The sequence below is a fragment of the Neolamprologus multifasciatus genome, chromosome 6, assembly GCF_963576455.1.
Source record: "Neolamprologus multifasciatus chromosome 6, fNeoMul1.2, whole genome shotgun sequence".
Taxonomy (NCBI): Eukaryota; Metazoa; Chordata; class Actinopteri; order Cichliformes; family Cichlidae; genus Neolamprologus; species Neolamprologus multifasciatus.
The window spans coordinates 27954221-27972691 of record NC_140444.1 but is presented as its reverse complement, the minus strand read 5'-3'; the positions used below and the strand labels follow the sequence as shown (position 1 = coordinate 27972691).

The following is an 18471-nucleotide window of genomic DNA, read 5'->3' as shown; positions in this document are numbered from 1 at the left end:
TAATCATTGCATTTAATGAACAGTGCCTGGCTGCTACTTATTCTCTTAATTCTTATGTTAGCAGTACTTAGTTTTTACATGCTACTTCTGCATTTTGGCTTAGTTTCTGTTCAATATAATTGCACAGTGTAATATGTGTTCATCTCAGGCTGTATTTATCTGCTATAAACTAGATTATTTCCTGACACATAAAACATTAGAATTTAAAGAGAGCGTGGTTTACTTCTACCATGACTGTAGCTCTAACCATTCTCACAAATATTCAAACACATCTGTAGAATAACTTTAACACAACTGTGATCATATTTGGTCTATACGGGTAATCAGTTAACACTATTTCCGGCTTCCCTGCTTAAGGTGAAAACCGTGACGATAAACTGGCTGCAAATTTTGGCTGACAGACATAAAATCAAACTCAGATAGCAAAAACATTACACAAACCACCCCCTTACAGTGTCTACTGTTACAACTAAGCAAACCAAGAAGATACACATTTTACTTAAAAGCACCTGTATCCTTAAGTGACTTATAACTTTGAAGTTCTGATTAATATGATTTAAGCAGCCTAAACTTCAGCCCGGAAGCACAAAACAATCTCTGTAGCTTCTCGGTCATGGTAGTCTTGAGCATCTTTTCCTCAAGTCTAACTCTTTTCAAGCACCAAAAACTAGCCCCAAACAGTTTTTGTACCAGGCTGTGCTTCTGATTTTACATAACGACTCATTTATTGGAGCAAACCTCAAATGGCCATTCAAGAAACTATAGGTTTTAGCACTTTTTGGATTAGCTTAATTTTTCAACTCGGGTTTTATTTATTTATTTTACTAAGCTCATTTTGTGCTAGCACAAAATTTGTGTGACGTTGACAACCAGCAGAAGAAAAAAACTATATATATATATATATATATATATATATATATATATATATATATATATATGGAGAATAAACAAGACTTTGGCTATGCTACTGTAGTCACCATTAGGTAGCTAAAATTCCACATGGCCCTTATACTTTTATTTAACAATAAAGATAAAAACTGTGGGCACAGACCTTTTTTGGTTTCTGAAGTTGGGGCATGCCACACAAACTTTAAAAACCAGCTTGCTAACAAGAGGACTTTTGTCACCAGGTAGGTGGAGTTGCATTAGCAATTTAGCTACCATACTAACTGCATGAGTTAGCATTATAATTATCCTTCAGCTATGAGAAGGGCTTTAATTTACTAGGCATTAGAAAGAAAAGTCCACAAATTAACCCATTATTTATTACTGTTATTTAAATTTGTTTTAAAAAGACTAACTGTAGCTTTATATTTGACACCAATGAAAACAGATACTCTTTTTTTCTAATAAGCACACTCAACATTAGGGACATTTCTGAAAATTTCTTACAGCTAATGTAAATTAGAAATCTCAAGATGACCATTTCCAAATCCGGAATTTGCAAATCAGTTGTACTTCTGCTAATCCAGGAATTTTACCCATTGTTGCCCTTCTGCCCGTCTGTGGCTATGTTCAAAGTTGCAGGGTGAGTCACACCCTCATAAATGAGTTCCTTTTGGGAAATCCACAAACTTACAGTCATAGTCAGTCTAGCAGGGCTTTGTAACTGAGTCAAGTTGATCCCAAGGTTTAGTTTCAGTTATGAGGTACATTAAACAAAAAGACAGCTGCCGCTGGGCTACTTTGGACATTTACATGTAACTTAATTTCGTATGTACTCATTGTAGAGCTGATTTGAGGCAATTACGAAATCAAGTGCATTCCCTCCAGGTGAAGGGAGCATGAAATGAGGTCATGCTGTGGCTTCTCTAGAAATAGATGAGTTAATACATAGTTTTCTGTGAATACGACTGACAGGACAAGCACACCTATTTGGGTTGTTTTTTTTTTGTTTTTTTTTTTTATGAAAAAGACAAATTTTTGTAAAAGAACCAACTTGGACATTAACCGTAACTAAGCCTTTACTTCTTTCAAATGGCCTCAGTGAATTTCAGGAACTGACCATGAGTTTCAGTAACATTTGTTTATTCCCATTCTTGCCGATAAAGTAAACTGGGATGGATTTTCAAGCAGTGATGGTAAACGCTGGTCGTACAGTAGATTCAGAGGTTATATTTAGGACCAAATGGATAATGTGGAAGAGGAAGTGAGGTGCATTTGTGGTCATCACCATGACTTCTTCCTCTTAACTTTCCCATGAGTGACTGCTTCTTAAAACAAAGGAATTTCAGTACGAGCTGTTGTGAATGAGAGCAGCGGGGTAGATGCACTTCATACATAAGCAAAAAAGACTGGTTTGTGAGCACCAGCAGATATGACTCAAAAATATTTCAGTTATGAATGACTGTCTGGCTGTTTATAGCGTGGCCTTGCTCTCAGTCACCGGTGATGTAAGATCGGATCTACCACATTATGTAAATGCTGCGCAAAAGTACGCAAATGTACAGAGGGCAAAAACACCTAGAAAAATACGAGGTGCAAATGTAGGCCGTGATCTAAATATTATGAGAAAATGGTGCAGTGTGTGTTTTGATAAATGCAGAGATAAAGGCCGCTTTCGTCAACATGTTTATGCAATTAATAGAAAAATTTAAAAAAATCCCACATGCAGGTAAAAATTACTTACTTGCTGTATGATGTCTCTTACAAAAAAATAGACTTTTTTGTTGAAGCTGACTTGATGAATAAAGGTAAACAAAACTGTGTACGTAGATCAGTCTGACAATGACAGGGGTGAGCGTCAGCGGGTTATTAAAGGCATCAGATCCGCGTCAAAGCTTGTAATCAGAAAGCTGGGCTTTTCATTGTTAAGTGCCTGGAGCACTTCGGGATCACATACATTTCTAAGGAGGGAATCCCCTCTTCCTTACTGGCTTCACAGTCTGCCACAGTGTCGCTTTTGATGGCTGAAACCTTGGACTTCCTCACCAGGGATCCTAAAAAAGAAGAAGTAGGCACTAATACCAGTGATCTAAGCCTATAAATGTTAAAATAAAATGATTTTCCCAAGTCCACTGTGTTCCATTTCAACTAAACGTATGTGCTTTTCGGGAATTCCCTCGCGATGGCGGGAAATTCCCATTCTTTTAGGATACACAGACGATTAAAGGTTGTAAACATCTATTCTGTATTTGCTTGGATAAGTGTCAGACTAAAGTCAGGTTGAAGTTCTCCCTCTCTGTTCAAGTAGCTGTGAAAGCTACGTCAGTCATTACATCCTGATGCTTTGAAACCTGTTTCCAACAGGAACTGGTCTACCACTGTAACCTTTCTTTTTTATTCTTTATTTCTTAGAAAAAGTTCCCAGACATTCAGGTGGGGACGTGTGACTTATTTTTTTCCACTCTGAGATTGGTGTGTAGAGCCTCAGCGTGTGTGACAATTCAGTCACTTATAGACCCTGTTGAAAATGTGTAGGTGTTTGGTGGCGGGGGAGAATCCCCAGATGGCAGCTCGTGGTCTTTTTTTGTCCTGTGTGTATTTCTACCAGTGTTCCTGTGGTTGCCTTATAGGCGAGATGCTAAAGTTACCCTTCAAAGCCAAAATTGGAACCAGTTATTCCGTGGGCTTCTAAACTGGAGTCAAGGTAGTGTGTTATGTAAATGAAAATGTGTGTAAATGTGTTGGAAACTGATACAGTCACCAGTATCTCCCCCAGTTAGCTGATGAGTAAGGAAACATGTGATGCCGTCTGGTAGCTTTTCAAAACCTTGGGGACTTGGGTGCTGTACCCGCTTTGAAGCGTTAATTTGTTTACAGTAGTAGTCAGTTTCACTGCTTTTTACTTAAAGCGTTTTCCGTAACCACAATAACCTTATTTCTATTGTTGCTAGAATGTCTGCCACAAACTTCAACGCGAAGACTGAAACCAAGCCTAGCCTGGTTCTGTCTAATGATCACAAATGACCCATAAACTCCCTACAAATTAAGTCTTGGATTATTAGGTCATACATACGTTTGTGTTTGTGTCATATTCACTGTACTGACAGTGAATATGAGCATATCAATATCTCTTGACATGCAAGAATTTAAAAAAAAAAACAGAAGCAAAAATGTATTGATATATATATATAAAAAAAAGTTCAACTGAATTGATTGTAATTTTATTGGTATACAGGAAATATTGTGCTTTTCCTCTGTCTTTGTTACAGTTGTGGACAAGGAAAGGTCAAGTGGTCATACTAACCCTCTTAAGTCCAAGTGATCAATGACTACCCCAACCCTGACCCTGACTCTAACCCTTAGCCTCCTCTTCTGTCAACTGTCCACTCGATGGATGAGGCAACTCTAGCATTAGGAAATCAAAATATCAACTTTTTGCTTTTATTAACCTGCTTCCCAGAGCCTTGGCCATCGTGTAGCAGAGAAAATAATCATCCTAACTGACAGACTTTTTTTGCCTCCTCGACAATCTAAGGTTAGGAGAGAATTAAGGTTATGACCAATGATGATGTACACCCCAGCGGGTTAAATGTGGCCAGAGTTTCAAAGTAATTCCAATGAGCTAAAAGCTCAGGCTTTAGACTGCTCTAAATTCTCAATTTGCTACGGTTTCTTCTACTCTTGGCTGGCAATATGACATCCTAATGTCTTAATATGATCATCCCAAGTGGACACAGATTTAGTTGACCTTTTCGTTTGTCAGGGACAGCCAATTAGAAGGAGATTAGCTTAAAGGGAGTAATAGTAGTAAAAGTAATAAAGATAAAACCAGTTAACAGTGGATGAAAAGCACAACATAAATGAGTAAATAAGTTATGGTGTTAGAAAACTCACTGACAAATGTCTGAGGTAAGACTATGGGTCTTTTACTATCCTAAAAATGTCCAGTTGTTGCGAGTGAGAAACAGTAGTTGAAAGTTGCACAAAACTAGCTTGCTAAAGAAGCTAAAAAAAGGCAAACCCTGCCTGAGAGTACCGAATTGAGAAAGAAGTTGCTTCGTTGTTGAAAGTTTACGTTAAAAGACCTTAGAAAAACATGTTTTCTTTCTAAGGCTCTAATCCAGTCCTAAAATGTGCCCATGGCCTGAACAAAAAAAACACACTGCAGCAAAGGTAGGTACGTTTTCGCTCACACAAAAGTACCGCAGCTGTTTGACTGCGTCTGTTCACTTCCTTTTTAAAAACAGGGGATGTCCAGCTTCCTGCACTTACTTCACCAAACCCATGACAAGTGATTCACCAAACAGCACAGTTGGTCCGTGTGTGTCAAACTGATACTTCACCGTGACTGAATGCACGATCTTTCAGACACTGACTGATATGCAGGCATTTGCTGAGGGTTTGCATGTAACTTGAGCCCTTGTATCTGCTCGCTGCTCTCAGTACCCCTGTAGTGTTTGCTTCAGCTACATAACAGCTGGGAATCTGGCTGTCACAGTACAGCGTGCCCATTCAGGCAACACTGGGAAGGGGTTTTCCACCAGGCACACACACACACACACACACACACACACACATAAAAAACACACGTGACATGCTAAAAAGACATGCACACAGATTAAGAAGTGCCAGAATTTTCGTGGTTAAGCGGCTAGGATCTTGGGTGCTGTCTATCTCGAGAATTAAAAATACCACCCCATCTATAAATCACCATAAGATAACGTGTGTGGGTAAACTGTCTTTTATTACAAAAATAAGGTACTGCCGCCACAGAAACAACACATCTCCACAAATAAGCATACTGCCAGTTGAGATGCAATCTTTACACAAGTCGATCAAAATTTGATCTCCAACATCTGTTTCTGGTTCAACCACGTTTTTTTGTTGTTGTTTTTTTATCCCAAACTTTTACCAAAAATATATATATTTAATGGCTTTGGTGGGGTGGGGGAAGGCAACCAAATATTGCAATAAAATGATTTGCCATTTAAACAATAAGAATAAATATGAATAGTTACATAGTTGTAAATCTGTTATTAAGAATATATACTTTACAAAATAGAAACATGTCAAGTTCAATAGCACCACATTATCATCTAGATGCAAAATAAGAAGCTTATGCATCGTGAATCTCTTTCATCGTACGACTCCACGATTAAGTTTTAAACTAAATGTAAAAAAAGTGCAACAGGTTTGTAATTTGACACTGAGGTATATTATATTCCATGTATATTGCATCAGTAATCCTCTTCCCCACTACAATAATCTCCCGCAATGCCACAGGAGTACTCTTAGAACCTGACATTGGATAAAAACTAAAAAAAAAACTAAAAAAAAATAAAATAAATATATATATATATATATATATATATATATATATATATATATATATATATATATATATATAGTTATATATGCCAATTGTACAGATTTGTTTCTCTATGTACAAAAAAAAGAAAAAAAGGTAAGTCAGTTGTTTGATTTGTAGTCAAGCTTCTCAGAATTGGAATCTGCACTCGGGGTATTTTCTGCAGTGTAGTGCTGGTCTTCAGTGTTCAGTTACTGTCAGTAAGAAATGACTGTTATTTCCAAATCAGTGCTCTTCCATTTACACTCGGGCACACTCTAAGCAGTGGTTCAGGTACTCTGCAGCTTTTGTGTCGCTGAACGTGGCGAGGCACTGCGGGCACTGCAACTCTGACATGCCTGGGTGTTCGTTCCAGGCAGAGTTTGGGGTTGCCGCCGCAGCTGCAGGTTGCTGGTGCTGCTGGTGCTGCTGCCGCCTCTCAGCAGTGGTCCTCAACAGAGGCTCTGACGTGTCCTTACTTCGCTTTGAGGAGATCCTGTGTCCTATGTGCACGTGACACAAGGGAACCACGTCTCTGCTCTCTCTGCTAGCTCCCTGCTGAAGACAGGGAGGCACGTACACTGTCAGCACAAGCTACACGTACTGGACGGTGGTAACAAGTAAAAGGAAGTCCGTGCTTCTGTCGAGGCACTCATGCACCTAAGTGCAGGGCTGTTGTCTCACCTGTTTGTGCAGCTGCTGTTTTAGCTGAGAAACCTGCTCCTTCAGGGCATCAATCTGGCCCTGCGCTCGCTCCCTGTCCGCACGCTCTGACTTAAAGTCATCGGTGTAGATAAGAACCTTAGGAAGCAAAAAAAAAAAGTAAAAAAAAAATTATCTTTCACATTTAGTTTCATATTTAGTTATTTCACACTATAACCACGCTTAACAGAACTCAGCCAATCACCAGGCATGAAATCGCACCAACCTGTTGCTCAAGTGTCTGAATTTGCTCCTTGTCTTGTCTTCTGATGTCATCCATTTCTCTAGCAAGCCGTGCACACTCCCTCATTTTCTCCTCCAGTAAGCTGTTGAGCCTGGAAATCTCCTGATGAAGCAATCCAGTGTTGGTGGAGCCCATCGCAGGCATCAAGCCCTGCCCGGTGCTGTCCTTCAGCCTCTGACATAAACCTCTTATATAGTCCTCCCTGCTGGAGTCATACTTCTGCCACTGAGTATTCAGGCTTTGTACCTAAAAGGAAATTAAAAAAACAAAACGTCACACCTTCCATCATGCACCATGTTTTATATTCCACCACTGGAGTGTTAATATTGTGTGCAAAAGTAATTGAAATGTGTTTCCTTAAGGACATAATTAGATCACATGTCTATTTTTTTTCCTGACTGATTTTAGATAACACTAATGAGACTCACGTATGCCACACGCTGCTTTAGCTGTTGATTCTCCTCCTGAAGCTGACGGATTTGGGCATTAACACTACCCATCTCAGAGGACTCTGGCACCTGTAAAAGATTAGAAAACAGAGGTTACAACAAGACCCTGAAAAGTTGAAAACAAATAGCTGTATTATAAAGCTATTTAAAAAAGAAATTACAAAAGCAACAAAAGCATTTACACACCTCTGCATTCTTTTGCGTAAGGGCCACATCTTCCACTTCTCCTCCTCCCCTTTTGTCTTTCTCCAGTCTCGCCATCAGCTCCTGGCACACCTTAACAGTTGCACCGAGCTGCCTGCGTAGCTGGTCGGCCTCCTCGGCCAGGGAGGTACAGAGGACACTTCTGGTGGCCTCGGCCTGCTCCCTCTCCTGCAAGGCTACCCGTAGCCTTTGGATCTCCCGGTCCTTCTCGTGGTCCGGCTGACATCTGATGGTCTCCAGCTCCAGCTCTTTCTCCCTGAGCTGAGTGTTCAGCCTCTGGATCTCCTGAGGAACAATGATGACAGATTCATGGCATGGCAACAACAGCTTGCAACTGATATGTCAGATATGCTCTATGTTTTATTCCCTGAACACTTCTCCAGTAGAGGCTGTAAAATGAACGCGTCACAGTAGACAGCAGCTTACAGTTCAGGGTAACAAACTGATATATAAAAAAATCTATATATGGTTATAAATCACTGATTAGAGCTGTAGGGAGAAACATCGACTGTGTACAATCTTCAGCATGTTTTTACCTCAGCTTGTCGGGCTGACTTCAAGTCCCCTTCGTTCTTCTTCTGTTTTAGTTTGCATATTTCATTGAGTAAACTCTCCACCAAAGAGTTGGACGGACTGATGAGCACAGACTCCTTATCTCCCACCGTCATGTAGAGCCTCTCGTGTCTCCCCAGCCTGGCTTTTAAATCTGCAATAACACCGTCCTTTACAGAGATCTGTCTGTTCAGAAGGTCTATTTCCTGCCGCGTCTCATGATACAGAGTATTAAGCACGCTGTAACTCCGCATTTTGTCTCTGAGCATGTCGTTATCCGTGTTGTTTATACTGACGTTATCCATTGCGGGTTTTGTAGACTTTGACAGACGCACCAGTCTCTTAAAAATCCAGCATTTGACGCCTCTGCCTCGAGCCCCGTGTCTTTAGAAAAAGACCAACGTCGTCAATTGTCTCAAATTTGGCTCATCAGAGAATAATATCCCCCGAACCGTCTTCGGGGATTTCCTAGGGAACTTCCCCGCGGAGTTTTTTGAGCTTCGTCAAAAAGGAGCCATGCTTGTGTTCAAAAAGGTTCACTGTAGATATCCACAGGTAGAAAAAAAAAACATTTTATAGCGTCTTGGCACAACTTGGTAAACAAAGAAACACATATTTTAAATGTAGCTAAAAGTTTAAGCTAGGTCTCTTAAAGGCTGAAAAAAGAGAGACGATTGCTGCTTTCATTTACATCGGAAAATCTACTACTCCTAGTTAGAGCGAACAAAAATTAAGTTATGTTAAAAAAAAAGAAAGTTTACCGGTGTTTTATTAGTGCCACCATTATTATAAGGATGCATAGCTTTGGTTTAAAAGGGAGAAAAGGGAATGGCTTGCGCTTTAGTCAACTTTATTTTATACAACCCAAATGCTGCTTGCTGTAGGTTTCTACAGAAAGTATAAACTGTAATATTGAAAGGAATATCAGATAATACTAAATGAAAAACGCTAATTTCCCAGCGGTAGTTTACCGGGTTTTTACACATTCAGTCCCCTAAAAGTCACATTAGGGCATTTACTCGTAGTGTCATAACAAATTCCCCATGCGCGCCACTCATTTTTGTCAGGCTTTAATTTTTCCCACAGCTTTAAATGCACCGCAATGCATTGTCATTCAAAGAATTACGCATTAAGGACCACACCATGCAGTGCCGTATTAATGGCTGATTTTAGGATGCAGCGGTTTATGACTGAACATTGTCATCCCGTTTTTGTGTGTGTTTGTTTGGTTTTTGTTCTGAAATTTTGGGAAGTGACACAATGTCTCTTACGGTAGCAAATCAAGAATTTACCCAAGCTGTACTGGAAGCAGCTCCAGTTCATGTTGACCTCTTGGTACTGCAAAATGGGAATACTCATGAATAAACGGATCATAATCTTTACTTTTCTTATGCATTTTCTCTTTTTTAAGTGCTACATAAAAAAGGGTTCACTACAAAAACGTAATTACACATAGATTAATTACACCACTGATTCCAAAATTATTACAAATTAATTCATTATACTTGTTGTTGCAGTTTGTAGCTGGCTTTATTTTTATGCAATTTTGTATAAAATACAGATGTAACACATACTGTTGAATCATGGACTGATGTGCTTTTAGCAATGAATGTGTGCTTTGGATGTATAGTCTTAATACGGGTCCCAAGAACCTAGATATTTATGTGGAGGTAATAAATAAATACACCCAATAGAGTACAGTGTGTGTAATCGTTTAGCTGAAACTGTTCCAAGTTTACGTGTGTAATCTTTTTCTCAGACACTTTAAAGAAAATGCACAGTAACTAGCATATATAGGTCACACTTACTACATGTGCTCCATTTAGGTTCATCGCTGGACTACAAGAAGAGTGTACTAAGCATTATTGGGTCAAAATGAAACTACTGTCTAGACAGTAGGAGTACCGAGTTAAAGACCAAGAGTGTTCATCAGTTGTATTGGCCAGTGGGGAGTCCCAGGTATTTCTGGGTCAATCACACCAAGAGACATGAGAGGTGTAGAGCTTAATGCCTTTTAATGTCACATGGCAGTCATGTGACACTTGTTACAATAGCAAGAATTGAGGTGTAAAGTGTGTAAAAAATTGTAGGAAGGTGGGAAGAAGTGTCAGGGTGGAAACTAACTTCCACAAAAGATTCTGTCTATAAAAAAACCTAATGCTGACCTGAATCATTTCAGTTCTCTATGGCCTTCTTTTACAGTCTCACCCTAGCAACACCACCCCTCTTATTGATGATTCACACCTTCATTCATGTGATTGGCAAGTCTCAGAACTCATGTGACAGTAAAATGTCTGGGACTTCCTGAAAGAGTCATCAGTTGACACCTTGTGAACAGGTGGCAAAACACCTTAAACACCATTCATGTTAAGTAGTACAGTAACTTGTAGAATGGAAATATATAAACTTCAGAGTTTCCGCTATGAAAAGAGGCCTTGTTAAGTACTTCTTGCAATGCTGAAACAGTAAGTCCATGGAAAATGAAGCACCAACAGTTATAATAATCATGTAAGCGTTATGCCCCCATAACACTTACACGATAACACTTTAAAGTTCAGTAGTTAAATATATCTGTGGTCTGGTGCCTCTTTCCAAGGTTAGTGCTTAAAGCTTCCTCAAGCCGGGTGCAGCATTGACAAAGATTCATTGTCGGCATGAATATCGTGGCAATTTCTCTCAACTTTTCTTTTCCAGGGTGGAATGATTGTACAGCATACATTTCAATGACGCAAAAAACACAAATTGAAAGTATACGTTTGAATTTATTTAGGATTTTCTGTAATCCACACAGGTTAACAATTAGACATATAAGCTCAAATACATGCATATACGCCAACTTAAATGTCCCTTAGTAAGTTACACCTCGGTGCTTTGGGCAGCCATCAACAACTTTCTGGCATAATTCTGGCTGGATATTTGGCTGCTCTTCTTGGCAGAATTGCCAAGAGTTGCCAGAGTTTATCTAAATTGGTTGTTTTCCCAGCACAAACCTGTCTTTTTTTAAGCAAAGTCCACAAATTTTCATAGAGTTGAAGTCGGGGCTTTGTCAAGACCATTCCAGGATCTTAATGTTAACCTGCTTTATCCATTCAAAATCCATTTTTGATGTGTGTTTGGGACCGTAGTCCCAAACTTGGATCCAATTGCGTCTAAGTTTCAACCATCTAGCTCTTGATTTGAGGGAAAGATGTAAATTTGGAGATATTCCTCCTCTTTCATTATTCCATCCACTTTGTGCAATGTCCCAGTACCACTGGCAGCAAAACAGCCACAGAGCATGATGCTACCCCACCATACTTGACAGTTGGTACAGTATTCTTAGATTTGAAAGCCTCACCTTTACTCCTCCAAACCTCCTCTTATCAGTGTGCCCAAATAGCTCAATCTTTGTCTCATCTGGCCATAAAACCTTTCTCCACAAAGTATTTGGCTCGTCCAAGTGGGCAGCTGCAAATTGCACTCGAGCTTGAAGGTTCTGATTTTGGAGCAGGGGCTTCTTTCCTTGGTTGGCACCCTCTCAGTCCACGATGATGTAAAACTCTGTAAATGCTGGTATTCCAACTGGTGTTTCCAGTTCATGGCAGGTTTGGTGGTTCCTGGGTTGTTCTTGAATATCTCAACCAATTTCCTTTCATCTAAGAGTCATACTCTTCTTCCAGACCTGGGCAAAGTGGTGACACATAAAAATAATTTGTACTTGTGTACAACTGTTTGAACTGGTGCTCTTGGAATTTGCAGTTGGGTAGAAATGGCTCCAAGAGACCTTCCAAACTTGTATTCTCACTTCTTAGATCTTCATTGAGTTTCTTGGACTTCCCCATTGTTCTGAGTATTGGTCAATCCAATTAGTGGCAACAAATAAATCCTTTCTATGCTGTATGCTGGTAAAAAGAAACTGTCAGCGGTTATTAATCATGTATGATCACTAATGAGAAGTTAATAGGCCTTGGCCTAGTCAAGGTAAAAACACTGTGGAATCGTCAGCACCAGTTATTAAAAGATTTAAGTGAGTCCACGTATAATATTTTGCCTGTGGATTAAAGAAAATCAAAATCAATTCAAACTTGTGCACCCAGTTCTTGTTTTTTAAAAACCATTAAAGAGGCATGCTGTACAATCCTTCCATCTTGAAAAAAGAAAAGTTCAACGAAATCATTAAAAAGTCGGTTTTTGTCATTGAATATATGGTTGGCTGTTGCTGGATAACCTAAAACAGAGGTCTTCAGGTTTTGTTGGTCTTATATTACCACTGATGGTCTTCTGCTCAGTGCAGGAAAGCTGTGTATTTGCGGTGGACTACCATAATCCACCATCATAATAAAAATATATAGTATATTTCATTTTTGTTACAGCATTCGATGAACTTCCAAGAGTGTGCTTTAACATTTATCGGTTGCTATTTAAAGATGAAGTGAGTCTTTTTCTGTTGTGACCTTTAGCGTTGGCCCACTTTTGGTAGGCCACTTGTGGCTGCTGCTCACTAGGCGAATGAAATAACTTTCTGTGGTATCGACCACGCTATTTGTGATCATGTGTGTGGGTGTGGGTCTCCATTTGTACTTGGACATTTGTGTGTTTACTTTACTTTGAGAACCCTTTTGTGGTTTAGGACCACGCTTTATGTGACAGTTTGCGTTGTGGTGGCAACAGATTCCTATTGCCTACTGTTACATGTTGCTATGTTTGTTTGATGTGTGGTAGTAACTTGGTTTGTGGCTTTTTTGTTGACCTTTTCATGGGTCTTGGGTTATTATTTTCTGTGTTCAGTATAGACTTTTGGTGAGGTATCATGTGCTGGGGCTTTTCCTGTGTCGGCTCAGGAATTGATTTGGTCACCTGTTGCTTCATTTGGTGATTGGAAAAATTTGGAAAGAACACTTATTCTCCAGTTTCCCCTTCCCTTTTTCTCTTTTAGATCTCTGAGATCAAGGGCTAGACCACATTGCTGGTCAGGAGTGGGGAATTAGGTTTCCCAAGTGGCCACATGAGAACTGGGGACGATAAGGTGAACTTAGTTCTGCTCAATATTAGATGAACTGCCCACCCCTGATCTAGAGGCTGTTTGTCCTTTCTCTTTCTTTAATTTATGAGTCGGGACATAAGAGAAAATAGCTCCTCGAGTGAAAATATTAATCTTTTCATCATGAATGTAAGAAGCCTTTAGATTGAGTGACCAATCAAAGATGAAAGAGAAAATCAAAAATAATGAACATTTACTAGTGTCAGCTGTTCTTTTTCTGCCTTTTAAACACCGATTGATTGGAGCTTCAAGTGATTTAAAAAAAAAACTACTAAAGGTGTTGAATAAATCTCGATGTGTTCAGAAGCAAATCTTACAATAAGACAATTAATTTTATTTATCCTGTAATTGTTAACTTTTTTATTATTTAAATGTTAAAATACAAACTGGTCTCATTTCTCTTGCTGGTCACTGTATTAGGTACAGGTTGCTAGTACCTGGTTCGAAATGCTTTAATTCTTCAACAAGGTGCTGGAAACATTCCTTAGAGATATCAGTCCATATTGACGTGATAGCGTTGCTGCAGATTTGTCGGCTGCACACTGAGACTATGATCTGGTGACCCTGGAGACCATTTGAGTACAGTGTATAGTGTGAGAACATGACATGGTATATGGCATACCACTACACAAGCAGCAGCCTCAACCATTGTTTTCATGCTTTCATTATGTTTATGCTAAATCTGGATCCTATCAGCCGAATGTTGCAAAGGAAATTAAAACTCGTCATACCAGGCGACGTTTTTCCAGTCATCTGTTGCCAGTTTTGGTGAGCCTGGTCAAATTGTAGTCTCAGTTTCCTGTTTTCAGTTGACAGCAGTGGTTCCCACTTCTGTTGATGCAGCCCACCACAGGTGTACATTTGATATGTTGTGCATTCAGAGATGTTCTTCTGTGTACTTTGGTTCTAACAAGTTGCTCTTACTTTTGCTGCCCCTTGCTGGATATTTTCTCTTTTTTGGACCATCTCTGTAAACCCCAGTGATGGCTGTTTTGGAAAACCCCAGCAGATCAGCAGCTTCTGAAATATTCACAAATGCCATGTTCAAACACGCTTAAATCACCTTTCTTCCTCATTCTGATGCTCGGTTTGAACTTCACCAGGTCATCTTGACCATGCCTACGTGCCTAAATACGCTAACGTGCTGCGACGTGATTGGCTGATGAGATGTTTGCATAGAGGAGAATTTGAACAGGTGTACCTAACAAAGTGGCCGGTGAGTGCATATCCAGTGATCTAAGATCAGATTTTTAACAGTGAATTCCGCTAGATGGCAGTGTTAAATCAGTATGTTTCTCTATCCTATAGCTGTGGGATCAACATGATTTTAAAGTAGGAAAACGACCTCTCTCCCGTGCACAGCAATGGACCGGTTCATTTCAAATATTAACTTTGTATCTTTTAATTGCTGCAAACTTTACACAAGAATAAATGACAGTATTTGATATTTACACTGTAATACATCCAAAATGACTTATGTTTCAAGCACACACACAAACACACAGTTACTTGCATTTACCAAACTACCTGCTCAACAAAACCGTCCAATCATCAATACCAAGAAGCAGTTTGCGTCACTCAGAATGAAGATGCAAAGTTGAACGTTTACATGACACATGAATGTCTAGGAGTAAAAAAATATTTTTTATCATATGGTGGTAGAAAATTATGCAGTTGCTCAAGTACAAAACGTTTACCAAGAATTATTAAAATACTGAACGGGAAGAGAATATAGCCAGCTATCTCTCATTTGAGGAAATGGTAGGAATACAAAACCACAAATATTTGAATGTCGCGCTAAGCACCCCTGGATCACAGCTTTAATCGCTGGGCACTCTGTATATGAATCCGCGTTAGCGTCTGAGGCAGAAGTGACTTTCTATAAGATGAGAAACTTCGTTAACTTAATCCAAGCAGTACATGACCAGATCTTTTACTGCTGATCTCAAAGCTGTCCAGGTCTGCGTGTTGTTGTTGATTTTAAATGGGGCTTTTATAGAAATGACGGCTAAAAAAAACAATAATGTTAAAAGATTTAACACCTGATTTGACCTCCTGGAAAAGATGAGAAAAACGTCCTAAAAGTCTGATCAACTCACTCTGTGAGCTTTACCAGGATGCCACATCTGCCAGTGATTAGTAGAGTCAGTCATTTTTAAATCCTGGACTCAAAGCTTTGCTAGTTTTCACTCTCTCTGTGTAATCTGTGATTCCTCTGGACCTTGGACAGCAGCTGAGTGCAATTAACTGTAACTGATGGGGCCGCAGCAAAGACCGTTCGCTGGGGAAGGACGCACAGTTTGAAATTGGCCGCTAGGGGGCACCAATGTTACCGGTGCGTACAAACTGAAGTGAAGTTTGTCTGGAAGTCTGATTTTCACAATAAAAATCACAGTTATAGTTTTAGAGTCAAATAAAAGATTTTTGGTTTATTCAAGCGTGTTTATCTATACTTTATACCCCATTTCAACTTCTTCTTCTTCTTTTTAAACATTATCTGTATTCAATGATAAACCAATGAGAGAAACAGTAAGCTGTGCGTCCTCTGGGGCCAGGCAAACGTCTTTGCTGCGCTCTAGAGCAGAAAAACCAGAACTGCGACCACAAAAGAAGGACTCCCTCAACAAAACTTGACCTTCAACCTTAACATGCAGGTACCCACCCCACCCCACCTCTTCCTCCCTCTCTTCCCTAGCACTGTAACTTGCGGACGCTGCGTGAAATCCTTTTAAACTCGCGCTGTCCCTTCTGCCAGCGCTTCAGCGAGGTGATGACCAGATGGCCATCCATCTTCTGGCCCATGACCAGGTATGCGGCGTTGATGTCGTCCATCTCCTCGCAGATACACTGCAGCCCGTCCTTCAGCCACAGCGCCGTCTTCCTGAGGTCTCGCTCCGTCACGCCGTTCACCATGTAGATTGCCTTGCTCTTCGTGTCCGGCACTATTTTGGTGTCGCCGTTGATGTAGGCGATCTCCTTCACTTTGATTTTCAGAGCTTTAGTGCATGCAGAACGAAGAAAGAGAGAGATAAAGGAAATGCTCACTTATGAAAGACGTGAGAAATCCATGCAGGGGTGGAGGCCTAACTGATTCTCCTCTTCATGCTGCCCTGAGACAACTCGGCGAGCTCTCAGGGGCCCCTAAGCTATGCTGACCTTAATGCTCTGATGCATGGGTTGGGGAGACTTACCAAAGTCATTTTTGCAGAGGTTCTCAACAATTTCGTTGTCATTTTCATCAGTTTCCTTGCAAGCATCGCACACCCTGGGCGCTGAAACGGGAATCAAATGAGGCAAATATTACAAAATGATTTGTGCATTTACTAAATATACGTGACTAGAACACATGCGTCGATTTTAATTTTTAATTTTTTACATTTTTTTTTTTTTACATTTTTTTTTATAAAGCTGCAAATTTTTGTGAATTTTGAGCCAGTGTGCCTCAAAGTGAATTTGGGATTCATGCAGAATGTTTGCGCCTGGTTACCCTCTTTGGTGGCTGGCGCAAAGCTGTCGATGCTTGCAGGCGGTATGCACAGGTCATTGTCGAGTGGGAAGCGCTCGCAGTCCAGCATCTTTGGCCACGGAAAGCCAAAGGCGGACATCACGGGCGCGCAGCCGCGCTTGACGTTTTCACAGAGAGACCGGCACGGCTGTATGGGCTCGTCCAAATCGTCCAGACAGACCGGAGCGAAAAGAGAGCAGAGGAACTTTCTCGTGTCCTGGTGACACTGTTTCTGGACCAGCGGGATCCAAGACGACGCTTGCTGCAGTACTTCGTTCATGGTTTCGTGTCCGAGCAGGTTCGGGAGGCGCATCTCCGTGTACTCTATATCGTGGCAAAGCAGGAGATTTGCAGGGATTGCCTTGCAGTTGTTCTTCTTGTAGAATAGTTCATGCTGGCCGAAGTTATACAGTCCGTGGATTGCTTGCAGGCAGGGCATTGTTATCACCCACAGCACCGCCACGGTCGGAGTCAAAGCTCTCATGCTGTCTGGTGTATGTGAAAGTTTCAGGCTTTGGACGGAGCTTCTGACAGTGGCAGGCTTCTACTGTGACAGGAGGTTTTCTTCCCGGCATGTCTGGGAGGAGTCTGTATAATATGCGCAAAGACCTCTTCTTCATTCAGCACATTTGGTTTTCCTCCTATCAGGTGAACCATGTGGACAAATTTGTCTTCTCGGTCAAAGTCCCCCCCCCTCCCCGTGAAATTCTTACTCCTTTGGGGCGTAGAGGCATTTTTGATTTCTAATTATGGCTCGTAGTATTTTATCACCAGTCGCTTTCTTGACAGCTTCCCTCCCCCGAGTTAATCTCTGGCTCTCCATGGAAATTAAAACAAATGCGTCTGACAGGTTCCCCTCATTACGCCCAAATCAACAGACATTCATCCTGAGTGATCCCCCCGTTTTCTTTTCTTTTTCTTTTTTTTTTCAAATAGTTTAGAAATGTCAGTAGGGACATTTAGCTCAGTTCACTGGAGCGTTAATTTTCCATCATTAGGAGTGGTGAAATCCTCCGGGCAGGTCTGCAGGTTCCATACCACATGGTGAAATATTGTTTGCCCTGGTGTGAGAAGCAGACCTGCACAAAGCACACCCAGGGGTGAAACCAAATCTGCCTCCTCTGGCACTGCAGCTCTGGCTCATGTCCACTCGCAGACCCCCATGAGCTACAGTCACGTCTGCAGACAGCAGCGTGGTTATTCTCAGGCTTGAACTTCCTCTTCACATTCACTTGAATGGAGCTGAAATGAATTAGGACTTTGGCCTTTGGATCAGTTCAGCAAAATCACAGAAACATATTTTCCTCCTTAAGCTACTCCCCCGTGGAGATATGCACATGCTTTTGGCTTTTACTTACCCAGATCCAGATATCTGTTGTGAGATGCCTGCTGCCTGAGAGCCCTGCAGCAACGTGGCTTTTGTTTCCAGTGGCGAAGACCTGAGGAGCATTAAGTGCCACACACTGATTCCTGTATTGTCGGTGCTCCTTTCTGTTCCTTCGATCATTCCAAAAGGTTATGAGTCACTTGTTCTAAGTAATAGTCAAAAAGGTATTTGAACTG

General features: G+C 40.7%; 2 protein-coding genes across 3 annotated transcripts; both read right to left on the bottom strand.

Moving 5' to 3' along the window:
* Positions 1-6280: 6280 nt before the first annotated feature.
* Positions 6281-9308, bottom strand: tnip2 (TNFAIP3 interacting protein 2). Of its 2 annotated transcripts, none has more exons than XM_085162592.1 (6): positions 8368-9308; positions 7814-8116; positions 7607-7696; positions 7161-7424; positions 6917-7033; positions 6281-6787 (listed from the first exon to the last, which is right to left on the bottom strand). In XM_085162592.1, exons 1-6 carry the CDS (start codon positions 8686-8688, stop codon positions 6494-6496), a joined length of 1389 nt encoding a protein of 462 aa, XP_085018718.1. In that variant the 5' UTR covers positions 8689-9308; the 3' UTR covers positions 6281-6493. The 2 variants fall into 2 exon arrangements, with proteins under 2 accessions (XP_085018718.1, XP_085018716.1); XM_085162590.1 differs by having other exon boundaries at positions 6281-6790; positions 8368-9088.
* A 4719-nt stretch (positions 9309-14027) lies between these two features.
* On the bottom strand, positions 14028-17574 carry sfrp2 (secreted frizzled-related protein 2). The gene is made up of 3 exons (XM_085161714.1): positions 16891-17574; positions 16595-16675; positions 14028-16399 (listed from the first exon to the last, which is right to left on the bottom strand). The coding sequence occupies exons 1-3, from the start codon at positions 17390-17392 to the stop codon at positions 16095-16097; spliced, it is 888 nt and encodes a 295-aa protein (XP_085017840.1). The 5' UTR covers positions 17393-17574; the 3' UTR covers positions 14028-16094.
* Positions 17575-18471: the final 897 nt, after the last annotated feature.